General features: G+C 37.9%; 1 protein-coding gene across 1 annotated transcript; it reads left to right on the forward strand.

The window, feature by feature from the left end:
• The first annotated feature begins 12,159 nt into the window (after positions 1-12,159).
• On the forward strand, positions 12,160-16,303 carry LOC111884456 (BTB/POZ domain-containing protein At1g50280). Its single transcript, XM_023880781.3, has 3 exons — positions 12,160-12,405; positions 12,479-13,585; positions 15,666-16,303. The coding sequence occupies exons 1-3, from the start codon at positions 12,343-12,345 to the stop codon at positions 16,176-16,178; spliced, it is 1,683 nt and encodes a 560-aa protein (XP_023736549.1). The 5' UTR covers positions 12,160-12,342; the 3' UTR covers positions 16,179-16,303.
• Positions 16,304-16,584: the final 281 nt, after the last annotated feature.

A 16,584-nucleotide genomic window follows, 5' to 3' on the forward strand; every position in this document is an offset into this window, starting at 1 on the left:
GGATAATCCTTCGAGTAAAAGTCTCGTCCCTACAACGGTTGGACTCAAACGAGAGCTGCGCAGTAGGGCCAAATCCAGCACTCTGAGATTATTCAACCCTGCTCACATGTGATGTGACGTATTCACCTAATGGCTAAATCCCACCACTCGGAGTCCCACAAAGCACAAAGCAAGCAGCATTCGGATAAAGGAGACATACTCAGGCAAAACTATTCTCATAACGAGAAACTACACTAGCATACAATGCTAAGCTCGTGCTACCAGGCATAACCTAAACAGGCTATCCTACTGCTGTCTACTCAATACTAGCATGCAATTCTCATAAAGCTGAACACATAAAGCAGGCACATAAGGCATCATCCTAGATCCTTAGTCCTATTCTAGCATGCTGTTCTACTGAAGCTGGAACTGAAACTGAAACTGAAACCAATACTGATAATCATAATATAACTTGTATGGGTAAATTGGGAGTACTTACTTGAGCTCGGCTGATTGCATGCACCACACCCTTTTCTCTTTTCAAAACTCTTTTTGCTTTTTCTAAAAATTGTTTTCTTTTCTCAAAATTCTTTTGTAACTACGATTTTTCTTTTGAAAACTATATACCACTTCCTTAGTTTGAGTTCAAACACACTCAGGAGTGCGCCCGAATCCCTCAAACCAAGGCTCTGATACCAACTTGGAACGACCCAAAAATCATGACTAAAAATTTCTTTATAACATTACTAAAAAATAGATTTATAACAACGTATCATAAGTCAAACATAACTTTTGAGTATTAAATTCAAAACATAATATCATTATCAGAGTCAAACATTCCCAGGCTAACTGACTATGGTGTGTGCTCTGCAATCTTCCCGAGCTCCTCTTTTGAAAACCGAGTACCTGAAACCAAAACTGAAAACCGTAAGCACGAAGCTTAGTGAGCTCCCCCAATCTACCACATACCACACAAAAACATATAAAGCACATATTGGGCCTTGCCCACTGCATCAGACCGAAGTCCGGACTAACTGGGGCCTTGCCCCCTGCATCGGACCGAAGTCCGGAAACTGACTGGGACCTTGTCCCCTGCATCGGACCAAAGTCCGGACTAACTGGGACCTTGTCCCCTGCATCGGACCGAGGTCCGGGCTAACTGACTGGGACCTTGTCCCCTGCATCGGACCGAAGTCCGGACTAACTGGGACCTTGTCCCCTGTATCGGACCGAAGTCCGGGCTAACTGACTGGGACCTTGTCCCCTGCATCGGACCGAAGTCCGGACTAACTGGGACCTTGTCCCCTGCATCGGACCGAAGTCCGGGCTAACTGACTAGGACCTTGTCCCCTGCATCGGACCGAAGTCCGGACTAACTGGGACCTTGTCCCCTGCATCGGACCGAAGTCCGGGCTAACTGGGGCCTTGCCCCCTGCATCGGACCGAAGTCCGGACTAACTGGGACCTTGTCCCCTGCATCGGACCGAAGTCCGGGCTAACTGAACAGAACATAACATAAACATATCAACTAGCATGAACACACGTATACTGCATACTACTTCGGGCCGTAGCCCGGAACACATAACACATAAATCCTGTCTGAGCCACGAAGGCATCAAACATACTAACTACTATATCAGATCAACATCCGAAAACTACTGCTAGCTAAACGGGCCGGCATTGTGGCCTTAGACCCATTCCTACTAGAAGGAGACTCACCTGAACTGCTGAGCCCTGCTGATAAACCTCTGGCTGCTACTCGACAATCCCCTGAACCGTTGGTCCTCTAGCTCTCCGAGCTATCAATATACATATAACACTTAATCTGACAGTCAACTAAGTCAACTCTGGTTAAAGTCAACCTTCCAGGTCAACCTTACTCGCCGAGTCTTCCTAAAGACTCGCCGAGTTCATAAGCTCAGGGTCTTTCTTATTCGCGACCCGACTCGCCGAGTCAGTCCATGACTCGCCGAGTCCAACTAGTTCCAAGTCCTGACCTGTCCAACTCGCTGAGTCACCACCCGACTCACTGATTCGAGTCTCAACTCAAAGGGTTTAGGGTTTCGCGATCTGACTCGCCGAGTCCAAGAACATACTCGCCGAGTCCTAAACAATCTTCAACCAACTCGTCGAGTTGTTCATCCAACTCGCCGAGTCCATGCCTAACTTCATCCGACTCGACGAGCTGTTCATCCTACTCGTCGAGTTCCTCCTCATCTTCAAGCTACTCGCCGAGTCCACTCGAAGGACTCGCCGAGTCTATCCAGTCCTCAATCCATGCAGTGGCTTTTCGAGCCAAACAGAGCTTCCAACTCATAGATCTATACTTCTAGGGCCTATTCCCCACGTAAAGTGGCAAACTTTACGTGTAGATTGAGAGATCTATGCTCAAAACACACTAAACTAGGGTTTATGGCAAACATGCCTCTTCAACATACCAAGGGCTGATACTTTAGGGGATTCAAGACCAAAACAAACATGGATCTGAGGTAGCAACCTCAGATCTGAACCTCCAACTCGAATTGGTTACATATCATACCAATAATGACCAAAACTCACACATAAGAATAAATCTAGATGCAAAGGGAGTCCAAGCAACAGCTTATTACCTCCAATTGGTCTGAAATGACTCCTCAATCCCAGATCTACAGTCCCTTCTTGCACCTCCAAGGTCTTTCTTCCTCCTCCAAGCTTTAGTGCACTCTTCAAGGCAAGATCTAGCTCAAAAACGGATATGGCGGCTAGGGTTTGGTGTTCTGAGGTAGAAAGGCAGTAAAGGAACCCTAGGAAAGAGAATGAGACGCTTAAATAGGCTCCAAGTCCCGGATTTAGGGTTTTCCTCGATCAGACCCAACTCGTCGAGTCTCCTTGGCCGACTCGCCGAGTCGGTCGCTTTCACCACAACCCGGATCCCGCTCGGACTCGCCGAGTCTCCCCTAAACTTGAGGTTTTCTTTCTTTTCTTGGCTTTCCAAATTTTGGGGGTGTTACAATAACACCCCGACTCTCAGGTATAAACTTTTCAGTCTTATAATTCCATTTTTAAATGTCGACTCGAAGAGTTGGATGCCCTGACTTGTCGAGTAGGAACAGTTTTGGCCACGTGTTTAAGTGACCAACTCGGCAAGTTGGAGGACACGACTCGACAAGTTGGAGCTGGAGAATGAAACCCTAATTTCCAGGGTTTTGCACCCTATTTGAAGGGTCATTAGCCTCCCTTACAACCCCCTTTGAGCTCTGAAACCCTAAATCGTGTTTTCTCTCCATATTTGTGTGTTTTTAAGCTTGGAAGGTGGATCTTGGAAAAAGGAGCTTGAATATCAAGAAGCTTGAGGCAAGGAACGGTTGTGGATCTGAGTTCTACTCCAGTTTAGCAGCACTTAAAGGTAACAAGTCATTACATTGATCTCCTTCTAGTTAGATATTTCTATATTGGAGTTTTATGGCCACTTTAGCATGTCCGTGTTTCATTTCGGGTGTTAGACCATGATCTGAAGTTGAAACTTCAGATCTAGGCTCGTCCTAGCCCTTATAATAATAAAGTTTCAGCCTCTAGCAAGATAATGCCTTTTCCTTACATAGAACCTCTTCTTTAGCTTGATTTGGGCCATTAGCACCTTGCATGTACGTAAAGTTTGCAACTTTACGTAGGAAGTATGCCTTAGGAGCTTTGATTTGCAATATGGAGCTTTGGGGCGGCTTAAAATCATCTGAATGGAGAAAGGACTGAAGGGAATTGACAAGTTGCATGGCCTACTCGGCGAGTCCGATGAAGATTAGCCGTTGAAGGTTCTACAAGAACTCGACGAGTCTGCAAGACGACTCTACGAGTCAGTTAGGTTTTTCTCGACTAGTGAATACGTGTGGACTCGACGAGTTGTCTAGAAACTCGACGAGTCAACTGGGGGTTTTCACGATTTGTTGAGTTCTGGAAGGATTCGACGAGTTAGGGAGCTACACTCGACGAGTTGGGTCAACATGGACTGTTGACCTTGACCTTTGACTTTGACTTTGACCAAGGATGGACTAGCTGACTTCTGGGGATATTTTCGTAAATTGGAAATTTATGGAATCGTTTTATGGTAAATATAGGTGGTGGAGTTCGTGGCGGTGATTCGAGAGTTTGAGCTTATCACTTCAGTGCAATAGTTGTGAGGTGAGTTATCCCCACTATACTAAAGGGTCGAAGGCACCAATGCCGGTCCATTGGACCTTATATCCTAGTAGTTGGTGATATGTTGAGTATGAATTAGTTATGCATGCTAGTTGATATTCCAGTTTGGTAGATCTGTAGGACTACCGGTGTTACTATCTGATTATTTGTATGTGCATTAGTTATGTTATATGTTGACATGTTATGTGGGATGGGTTGAGATTATACTGCTCCGTGCGGTAGCCAACAAACCATGGAGTGTTCCAGATATGAGCTGAGGGCCGGGCAGGGCATGCTAGACTCTAACTAAGGATTCAGGAGCATTCCAGATACGAGCTGAGGGCCAAGCAGGGCATGCCAGATTCGTACTATGGGCTCAGGAGCATTCCAGATACGAGGTGAGGCAGTGTAGGGCATGCCAGGCTCGCATTTTGGGCTCAAAGTCAAGCCAGATGTGAGTTGTCGGCCGGGAAGGCAAGTCAGACTCACAACCTTGGGCCCAGGGGTAATCCAGTCTATAAAGTTGTGCACCCATTACATGTTGTTATTTGTGTATATGCTATTTGTTGTGTATCGGTATTTTGGGTGAAACTCACTAACTTTTTGGGCTTACAATTTCAGTTTTGGTTTCAGGTACCTCAAATGATCACGGGAAGGCAAAGGCGTGATCGTACAGCTCCTCACATTTATGTCTTTGTTTCTGGGATAATCTGATATTATACTATTTTGAAAACAAGTTTTGTAATATTCAATGGTTTTAAAATGTTTTAAAAAGTTTAAAGTTGGCATGATTTTATGGATGTTACATCTACCGATACTGGCGTGATAGATATTATTGTAAGAGAACTCAACTAAAGGAAGGTAGGTATCCTGTAATACCCGTAGATTTAGGCTAGTTAATTAAGATATAATAAGCATTAAAAATGACTTTTTGGTATAATATTATTTAGGATAAATAATCTTAAACAAAGTTATAATATATGTTATAAGGATTCCGTACATATAAAGAACACTGAAATCCGACTTCTTATCAAGAATATATGCTTCTTCGAAGTTTCACGATTTAACGGCACTGCTCTACGTATCGTAAAAGGCAAAATTTTGATAAATCACTTTTTAGCCTAAGTGATCTAAAAAAGTCGAAGTAATTGTTAATCCGAGAGCGTGCATATAGAGAATGTCCAAATCTGACTTCATGAGAGGAAGTTATGATTTTTCGAAGATTCAATGCAGTAGTGTGGGCACAAAAATCAAAATTCAAATCGGTTGATTGTTAACTGAAACAATCTAACGAGAATTGCAGATCTCATGAATATGAGCTCATCGATATAAATTACTGCTATTAGGTTTAAGGTATGTTTCCGACCTAGAATTAGGAAATTTTATGTGTTTAGGTTTCTAAACATTTAATAACAGTATTAGAATTGACATAAAACTTTTCGTAGTGATAAGGTGGATCATGCGTCTAAACCTTCCTTATCTATATTCTCAAATCGATACACTAAACACTTGTTTTCGTGTATAGAACCGCATGGTGAGAACACGAAGCAGATTGGGAAAAGATTATAGAAACCGTCGGCCTGAACCTCATATAATCGAGTGAGCACCAGATGTAGTTCCTGCACCTGAACCAATTATGATGGCAATGATACAGGAGATTTAAGATCATCAGATCGAAGAGACATGACTTTTACTTCAAGGGAATAGGGATGAACCTACTACACCCATAATGCAATGTGAGCTGGAAGAGGAATAGCCAGAGGAAGTAAATTACAATCAGATTGTTAGCCAGGCTGAGCCCAAAGCAAGGAGGAAGAAAAATCATGATAATAGGATTAAGAGAAATAGATGAAAATATAAGGATTTCATGGCTACCAAACTACCAAGTATTTCTGGAACCCCAAAAATAGTATAAGTAATGCATTGGATCTCCGAGATGGAGATGGTTTTTGAAAGGTGCACCTATAGCAACAGACAGAGGACAGTCCTTGCAGTTTGAAGGCTAAAGACCGGAGTATTAAGTTGGTGGAAGTTATTGGCCAATACCATGCTCAAAGGAGAAGCTAGTAAGATGGTTTGGGAAGACTTATTGATGCATCTAAAAAGAGAGTATTATTCTGAGCAAGACCTTCTAAAAATCAATAATGAATTCAAGAACTTAAAGAAAGGAAGGTTAAGTGTCAGCGAGTATGTTTCAGCCTTTACCGAGAAGAAGAAGATAGTTCCTTAACTGGTTCCCACCGAGCTTTCTAAGGTGAATAAGTTTGCTAGCGAACTATTGTCAGATTTTGGTCCAATGGTCAAACAAGCAACCACACTGAAAGCCGCCATCTGGGCAGCTAAAAATGTTGAGACCCAAATAAGGGAGAAGGGTCAAGAAAACGCTAAAGTAGGAAAGAAAAGGAAGCTTGAGGAATCTTCAAGGTCTAAGAAAGGAAGATTCTCGAAGTTAGGCCCAAATGACAAGAAACATGGGAGTAGAAATGAAACCAAGTGGTGTGAGAAGTGTAAGAAGAAGCACTTTGGAATATACAATGGAGAAATGACCTACTGTAAGTATGGGAGGCCCGGTCACTATTCCAAGGATTGTACGTTCATTGACAGGGTATGCTATGGATATGGAGACATAGGCCATATTTCGAAATATTGCCCAGATAAAAACGAAGCGACAACACTGAATGTGCCACCTACAGCAAAGGCAAGAACATACCATATGATCCTTGATGAAGCAACAATAGGTCGAGAAAAGGGAGCTGCTAGTTTGGAGTTCAAGATATGAAAGGATTATCTTAGTATTAAGTTGTATATCTGATGTAATATGCATAACATATGAATACTCGTTATCATATTTTTCAAGAATTAACATAATCCATAGTTATTTTACATTATTCAATGTGTTAAATTCTGTGTGGCTTTCTTTTATGGTAACTTAGTGAACTGCGAGACAATACTTGGGACGAGTATGAGTAGGTGTGAAAGGTAGTAGAGGCCTATACTACCAAAAGAACACGAATTGCACTTAGATCAAGGAAAGTCACAAGGTTACTAAGTCTCTATGTAATTTAGATATTTTTTTCATTTCCATCATTACCTTTGTTTCGGTAATGACTACAAAGATAAATATTATTCTAACCCTAGTGGTCATACCAAATGAAGTCTAAATAATCCATGAAGTAAGTTTTATGTGGCATTCTAATTTAGATTGAAGGAAAAGATAATCAAAGTGATCAGTAGAAGTGTCGCAGTCATCATTGAGACTAGGAATCTTGTAGCTAATAGTGCTACATGCTAGAATGTGATTATATCACATTAGAACATAAAGTAAGGTATCATCCATGTTGGAGTCAGACTAAAATAGATTTGAGTCTAGCCATTGCATCATGCGATGGAAGGTCGGTAGAGCATGACCATTCAGCATGTACTGTAATCGAAATAAAGACCTTATCATAGGTTAAGTCTGCTCAAGAAGGAGCAATAGTCTCCAATGCAAATCAAATTTAATGTGGAAACAGATGTAAGATTAAGCACTGCCAACAGTTAACAAGCCTAAGAGTTAGAAATTCATTTCAAAGGACATAAGAATTATGATTATTACCTAGGATGGAAAGGTAACGTGCATAATCATTATACAAGCCATGTTTTGTTGATGATTCCAGGACGTAATCATCCTAACGGTGAGAAAACTGTAACACCCGCAGAATCGGGCTAGTCAATTAAGATATAATAAGCATTAATAATGACCTTTTAATATGAGATTATTTAGGATAAATAATCTTAAACAAATTTATAATATATGTGACAAGGATTCCGTACATATAAATAATGTTAAAATCCGACTTTGTATGAAGAAGATATGCTTCTTCGAAGTTTCGCGATTAAACCGACACGACTCTGTGTATCGTAAAAAGTGAAATTTAGTTAAATCATGTTTTAGACTAAGTGATCTAAATAAAATTCATAGTAATTCTTAAATCAAAAGCGCCGTATATAGAACATCCAAATCTTACTTCGTGAGAGGAAGTTATGATTTTCCAAAGTTTCAACGTAGTAATGCGGGCACAACAATTGAAATTTAAATCGGTTGATTGTTAACAGAAATTATCTAACAAGAATTGAAGATCTTGTGAATACGAACCCGTCGATATAAAGACAATCAATAATGGAGTTCGTATTTAGAAGTTATCGAGTTCTCAGGACTTTAACAGTCTAAACCGATCAAAATATGATTTTTGCTAGAGCAAGAATTAGAAGTTGAAACCTTAATGAAAGTTGTAGAGCTCATCGAGAGGATTCCAGTGATATAAATAATGTCAAAAACGGAGATCACATGCAAAACTTATGACCATCCGAAGATCTGCGAGAAAACACCTACGCTGATGAAGTGGCAGCATCGGAATGCGCCACATGGCAAATTGGTCGTCCACTCTCCCAAGAGTCAAGGCGATATGGCACGTTGTGGATGTGAAACATGGCTCCACAAAAAAGACAACATGTGGCAAAGTTCTAGAAGAATGGACGCGGACAAATGGGAGCTGGGCACGTGGCAGGGCGGCAGATCTATCAGTGCAACTTCCCAGTTTTTGCTATAACCTTTGTATGTTAGGTTCCACTCTTTTGCTTTCAGTGTAACTTATATTTTAGTCATAAGTTGTTATGATGAACCTATAAATAATATTTATCAGTAATTCCATGTCTTTATACATATTGATCTACTTACATGGATGATTTCTAGGTTGGATTTGGTGAGGTGTTTAAAGTGGGAGTTCCAAACATTATACTTTGTATACCAAACGAACCCTACCTCTGATATGATCCTAACTGGTTGTTCCTTACTTGATATATTTTGATGTATACATTAGGATTAGTGAGGAATCTAGACTATCATTAGTCTTTAGGAATCAAAGACTAAGACTTAGTGATGTGAACCTAGGTCACGCCAGAGGAAAGGATAAAGTACCACAGCAAGTTCTGCCTAAATTCCAAGGCATCCACTTTTATCAAGTGAGTGCATAGTTACTTTCATCTTACATATAGATATGAAGTATTTAGATAATTAAATGTTATATGTGCTTATGTGAAAATATGTACCGTGTTAGATGAAATATTATTTGATATGCATAACATATATGTATTTTACAAATTTATTACATTGGGTAACGAACGGTAGTGATAGATGCCATAGTATAATGAAAGATTTAGGTAATAATAGAATTCCATGACTTTAGAAATGGTACAAGTGTACCAACAATGTAGAACTTGTAGAACGGAGGAATATTTGATCCTTTATCTAAAGAATGCGGTTCTAATATGATCAGAGTTTGACAGTGACTTTTGAGAGCTACGATTGCTAATCGGATTTTGAAGTTACATTCGAAGTTATAGCTATTAGACTTATCCAAGTGGGAGACTGTTAGATTAGGTGTCTAAGCCCATAACTATAATTGGTATGTACTTGACCCGATAGTAGCATGGTCCTTTTGGGTTGCCTTCACTGAATCAATTTGATAGGATGGATATTTGAGAAAGAGGTTATTTGTGATTTATTAATATATTATATGAATAATATATTAACTGAGAAATCATATTATTTAATTGGTATTGGTCAAAAATTAATTTGGAATTAATTTAATGATAAAAAGAGACTGACTAAATTAACGGGGACTGATTAAGTAAATCAGTAATACATATAGTTTGGGCTAATGATCCATGTTGATGAGGATGTACTATTTTATGTGGGAGTCCATGAAGAGTTAGTCCAAAGGGCTTATCATATGGATTATTGGATTAAAGGCCCAAGGAACTGAATTAGGGTTTACAAGTGAAACCCTAGGAATTCCACACTATAAATGTAACCCCTAGCATCACCAAAAAGGGGACTAAAGAGTTCCAAGAAGAACCCTAGCTGTTTTTGTGTGCCTCCTAGCCTATCTCTCATTATCCTCCATTTGCTTTTGGTGTTTGTGACTTATTAGAGGTATCACACTTGAGGTACTAAGCTCTTGAAAGGACAAGGCTACAACAAATAGGTATTAATCTAACTACTTTTTATGTTTCAAATATCAAAGTTGTATGCTAGTTGTAGGTTTCATGCTTTAGATAATTTTATTACATATATAACTTGAGAAAACTTAGATCCAAAACATTAGGGTTGTAACACCATAGGGATGTTATAGTGCTATAAACCCATCAGTATTATCCTGTTTATTTATTGTATTATTGGATTTCTTTTGATTTTATTTTATTAAGCATTATCATCAGAACATGATTTTGAGTATATAGGTTCTTATATTCTTTGACTTTGAATTTGACTTATGACTTTGATTTGGGTCTATAGTACCCTTACTAGATTGTTGAATCTTTAGAATCTTAGTTGATTTTAATTAAATTGATTTTGGAAGTTTGACTTGATTGTATCGATTGCCATAATTACTCGTTTTAAATAAGTCAACCTCATATATATTTTCAATAGATATTCTATTACCTAACTATACTTCGACATGTGCATGCTAAGATTGAAGAAGTTAGAGGACATTTATAGAAGATAACGATGAGATTTTAAAGGCCACGACTTGTACGGTGAACTTGAACTATGTTATGATATTGAATTTTCATAATCTTGCTCTTTTAAACTAAAAATTGTTATTTTGGTATTTGGGACCTTTATTCCATATTGTTTGAACTTGAAAAATCATTTTGCTTCGAATCAAATGATTTTATAAGTCTTTTAAAAACTACCATATTGAGAGATGTTTCATAAAATGACCAACAAGAAGACCAAAATAGTCCAAAATAACATGGCAAAATTAGATCACTAAATCGGAACCCTTGTTTGGTTCACCAAACTAGTATGTCGGCCCACAAGAGTGGTGAGGTTTTCATCCGAGTAGTTTGTTAGTGTGTCGCAAGGCCGTATCAGGTGGGGGTCACGGCTAGGGATGCGTATCAGAACCGGGTACTCACTTTTAGAACTGGAACCGCCTCGGGACTGCCGGTTTTGGAACTGGAACTGCCTAAGGCGTTTTCGATTCCAGTTCCTAAAGTTATGGAACCGCCTTAAGCGATTCTGGTTCCGGTTCTCGTTTTTTCGGAACCGCTACCCGCTGGGTACCCGCTATAACCGGTTTATATATATATATATATATATATATATATATATATATATGTGTGTGTGTGTGTGTGTGTGTGTGTGTGTGTGTGTTACTTAGACCAGTTTAGAATATATAGGTCCGATTTTGTCCGTCTTTGGTTCGAATTGATTTGATTTGGATCGAACTAAGTTGCGGTTTTATCGACAAAAGATAACAAAATTAATGTAACCGGGTTACCCGCTCACAGAACCAGAACCGCTGGTTCCGGGATTGGTTCCAAACATTTAAAAACTGCCTAGAGCGGTTCCGATTCCGGTTCTAACTTTCTAGGAACCGCCGGTTTCGGTTCTCGCCAAATGAGGCGGGTACCCGCTTATACTCATCCCTAGCCACAACCAGCCTATACCACCTCTCATTGGTCCGGAATCGAATATTGTCGAGCTGCCAATATTTTTTTTTTCATATTTAGTCGTTCGGATGGCCATTCTCGAGGCACCCGATATTAGTTGGTTTTAGTAGTTGGTATGTCGTAGGAGATACATGTAATTAACTAAAGCGTTTTTTTTTGAACCGCTAATTCAAGCATCCTATACATAAAACATCTTTTCATCAAACTTCTCATACCGGCCGGACCACTAAGTCACAAGCCACAAACCAAGAAGATATAAAACCAATCTATTATATTAACTAACCTACCATGATCACCACCCGTGAGTGAAGATAAAAGACTCAACTTGATATCTTGAAAGTTATTATGGATTAAAAAAATCCATATTTCTACCCATTCATTCCTCGGGACAATGATTAAAAAAATTCCCAGTTGTGTAGTTATATTATATCTTAAATTCGAAACAAATTGAAATCACCCTAAATTGAGTTAAAAACTTCAATCCGTGACTCAAAAACATTTGGATATATATTAGTTTATTTATAGCAGCCTACACCATATTTGCCAAAGCAATCCTACATGTGCTACAAGGATATACTCTTGTTTTTGGCCAACGCATACTCTCGTGAGTCATTATTCCTATAATTGATGTGGTCCTAAATAAGAAAAAAACACCCATGGATTGAGTAGAACTCGTTCACTTCCACATTCAATGCGAACTAGCTGCAAGCAGCCATGGCAGAACTCTGTGATTTGCAGGTCCATATCAATGGTCAACAAACATTCTATCTCCACGAGGTACCAATTACGATCACTTCTTCTTCTTCTTTCTTTTTTAAATCTCTCGGTACCTGATTAGGGTTTCATGCAGAAAACGATATCAAGATTCTCGGGGAAGTTAAGGAAGATCATCAAGAAAGAAAAGAGAAAAACCCAGATCAGAAAAACTGGAATCGAGATCAATGATTTCCCTGGTGGGTCAGATGGGTTTGAACTGTTTTCAAGATTCTGCTACAACAATGGCGAAATCAATATCTCAGTATCCAACGTCTCTCTCCTCCATTGTTGTGCTGTTTTCTTAGCCATGAACGACACTCTCTTGCCCAAAACCACCGAAGTTTTCAACCGGATGTTCGACTGGTCTATGACTGACGTCATCGTCTGTCTCAAGAATTGCGCACCCTTCATCACCTACGCCGATTCTTCCGGTATCATCGAAAAACTCATCTCCACTCTCATCATCAAAATTACCCAAAACTCAGATTCCACCATTTTGTTCCCATCTTCATCTTCTTCATCTTCACCAGACAGTACCGTAAAGTCCAGTACTTTGTTACGACTCTCATCTTGTTCATCTAGCAAAGGTCTATGGTGGTTTGATGATATGGCAATTTTACCCCCAGCTATAATAGAAAGATTTGTAAAAGCCTTAGGTGCTTACGGCATTGAAAACAACAGTCTTGTCGTCACAAGATTCCTCCTCCATTACCTAAAAACCTCATCTCAATCAAAAATTCAATCTTTTTCAAAGTGTGACTATGGTGGTCTTGCAGACACAGCAGTTCATGGGGTGATTCTAATGGGGAAAACTGCATTTTCTTGTAGAGGTTTATTTTGGGTATTGAGAATTGTTTCGGGTTTTGGTTTGAGCAGAGAATGTAGAGGTGGGTTAGAGAGATTGATCGGCGGGGTTCTTGATCAAGCAAAAGTGGATGATTTGCTGGTGAGTAACAATGGATCAAGTGGTGTGTATGATGTGAATCTTGTTTTAAGATTGATAAGAGAGAGTAATAAAGTTGAGGGGGGGTGTTTGGACAGAATGAAAAAAGTTGGGGGGTTAATTGATAAATATTTGGGGGAGATTGCACCTGATCAGAACTTGAAAATATCAAAATTTTTAGGGGTTGCAGAGAGTCTACCAGATTGTGCAAGAGATTGCTTTGATGGTGTCTACAAAGCCATTGATATATATCTTGAGGTAATTCTTTTAATTACCCACGTAAACTACTCATAATTAACTTACTTGAATAAAATATCTGCAAAAATCTTCTACTTATAAAACAGAAACTGTTTTTTACTATTGTATTGCTTTTAGTTGAATAAAATATCTGCAAAAATCTTCTACTTATATCTGTGTTCTGTGATACATGGAATTTTGGGATTGTTGTTGGTGTGATGGTTGTCATAAACTTATAATTGTCACAATAATGATTTCCTAATTAAAATATGTATTCTTTTAGAAGATAATAGAGTAATTTAATTAAGTAATATAAACCTAATTATAGCTTGAACATTATATTATAAATCATTGAAATGCAATGTCATTATTTATAATTTACATTGTAATTGATAATTATTTACATATTAATATTAATATCCTTTAATATATTCTTGATTTTGTATTAGTTAACTGATTGAATCTTGCTATGTATCTGAAAGTCAATAGATGCCTTTGAATGGATGAATATATATAGGGGCTATGAACATGGAGACAAAACATAAACTACAAGAGATATGACAAAATACGTCTATTTCCTTTTTTTGAGTATAAAGCCATAAAACATATTAAATCATATTTACATGTTTGTCCTATTTTATCAAAATATAATTATTTGTAATTAAATCACTATGCTTTTAAGATTCTGTTTTAAAAATTATATATATATATATATATATATATATATATATATATATATATATATATATATATATATATATATATATATATATATATATATATATATATATATATATATATATATTATTGTAAATAACTGTTAACATTAATTGGGAATTGGGAATTTGGGATACACTAAATTTTTATATTTTGTATTTTATCAACCGTCATTGTATGTTTGACGAATACTTAAATTATTATAAATACTTAATTGAAAAAACAAATTTGTAATTCTATAACAAAAAAATTAAGAATATTATAATAGTAACCTATGCTCAAGGGAAATATTGATTATCGACCCTACCGTATTCAATTTTATATTTCCAAGTCATTTGAGGACGTTTTATCTCATCTATCAATATTATTCTCTAGGGATGCATTATTGCCATTTTGGCCCTTTCTTCATCAAATAATAATCTATCAGAATTATAAGATTTGGACGATTTACAGATAAAACGATATTTGTATCTGTATTTTGTCCATCTATTGCTATGTCATATTCAACACTAGAACCATAAAATAGCATATTTGTCTAAACCTGATAAAAGATAAAACTCATATATATATATATATATATATATATATATATATATATATATATATATATATATATATATATATATATATATATATATATATATATATATATATATATATATATATATATATATATATATATATATATATATATATAGCTTCTAGTGCTCAGCCGGTTTCATGGACGGCTCAAGTCGATACCCCTTTGTTTAAGCCTGTAAAGTACTATCAACTAGTAGTAATGTGCGTACTATTGTATATATTAATTTATTTTTGCTATTTATATGCTTTAACCACGGGGTAGTAGTTATATTGTAAGATTAATTATTTATTTATATATATAAAAAAAACATAGAACGTGAAAAAAGGAATAAAATAATGATGCGAGAAAGGTGTAGGACGATGCAGGCATGCACTTTGTCTGTGTCAACTAGTAAATGGACCAGAATCCAGTGGACGGCCACATGATTGCTGTGTGTGTACCCTACTGCACCCTATCTCAGCTCAACTCTAAGTACTATTTACCTTTTTTACTTTGGTATCTTTATGATTTTCCACGTGGCCCCACATATCCTTCCAAGGATGACACGGGTGAATATTCTTGTAATATATGATTTTTAACTTTTATTATAACCAAGACAAATTCATTGATTATAACTGTACAATTTGTTTCATACATCCAAAATGATATTGAATGCGTAAAAATCTATTTCATATATAAGTTTATATATTTAAACAAAGATTGATTATTGGTTAACCGTGTGTCTTTATTCTTCAGAATCATGATTTGTGAGGTATTAATTAATTACCGATTGTATATAACAAAAAGAGTTTGAATTCACAGTCGCATCCATGTCTATCGTTGGAAGAAAGATCAAGGCTATGTAGGTGCTTGAACTACGAGAAGCTAAGCTTGGAAGCATGCAAAGACCTAGCCAAAAATCCTAGGATCCCACCAAGAGTAGCAGTCCAAGCGCTTGTTTCACAGCATTCGAACATACCAATTGCATACACCAGCGACCATAATGACTATTCCTACGTAAACGACTATGATCATGACACCCCTTTGACCAAAAGCAGCAGGGAACTCATGGTGCTCTATAACAACAATGGTGCCAAGGACCATCTTCATTATGACTCTGCAGAACATACCTCGAAAAGCAGCTCAAGGTACGACCACAAAGACGTTGATCCTGATGGTGTGGTGAAATTGAACCTTCAAAAGATGCAATGGAGAGTGGTGGAATTGGAGAAGGTTTGCAGGGAGATGAAAGGTCAGATGTCAAAAATGGTTAAGGGTGATCGGCTCATGGTCTCTAGTTCGTCTCATGGTAGACCGTTGCCAAGATTGTGTTGAACCTTTGGAGGTTTTACGGTTTATTTTTTGAATCCCCTTTTATTTGTTCTTTTGAAGTGTATAAGCTATTTGTTATGAGCGTGATTTTATGTATATTAATTGCTTGAAATATGGGTTTGATCAAATGGTTTTCCATTAGGCTTTACGGTACGCATGTCACAATTAAGCTTTATGGTATGCATGCCACGGGCTCCTCTCGTGGCTGGTGGACACAGTTGCGCACACCATCCCCGGTGCCATGGCCGTGACATTTTGTGGTGTGTGATACGGGACACAAACAGCCATTCACTTTTCTTCTTCTCTCTTCCTCTCTTCTCTTCTCTCTTGCATCCCTCTTCCTCTATCTTCTTCTTCGTTAGGACACTGACGATCACTGTTGTTTGCTGACCTGGAAGTTCTCCACGCT

This window comes from Lactuca sativa, chromosome 3, assembly GCF_002870075.4.
Source record: "Lactuca sativa cultivar Salinas chromosome 3, Lsat_Salinas_v11, whole genome shotgun sequence".
In the NCBI taxonomy this organism is placed as follows: Eukaryota; Viridiplantae; Streptophyta; class Magnoliopsida; order Asterales; family Asteraceae; genus Lactuca; species Lactuca sativa.

Coding starts and splice junctions, on each gene's coding strand:
- LOC111884456 (XM_023880781.3), top strand. CDS start 12,343: ATGGCAGAACTCTGTGATTTGCAGGTCCATATCAATGGTCAACAAACA. Junction 12,406..12,478: donor AAACATTCTATCTCCACGAG/GTACCAATTACG, acceptor GGTTTCATGCAG/AAAACGATATCAAGATTCTC. Junction 13,586..15,665: donor CCATTGATATATATCTTGAG/GTAATTCTTTTA, acceptor TTGAATTCACAG/TCGCATCCATGTCTATCGTT.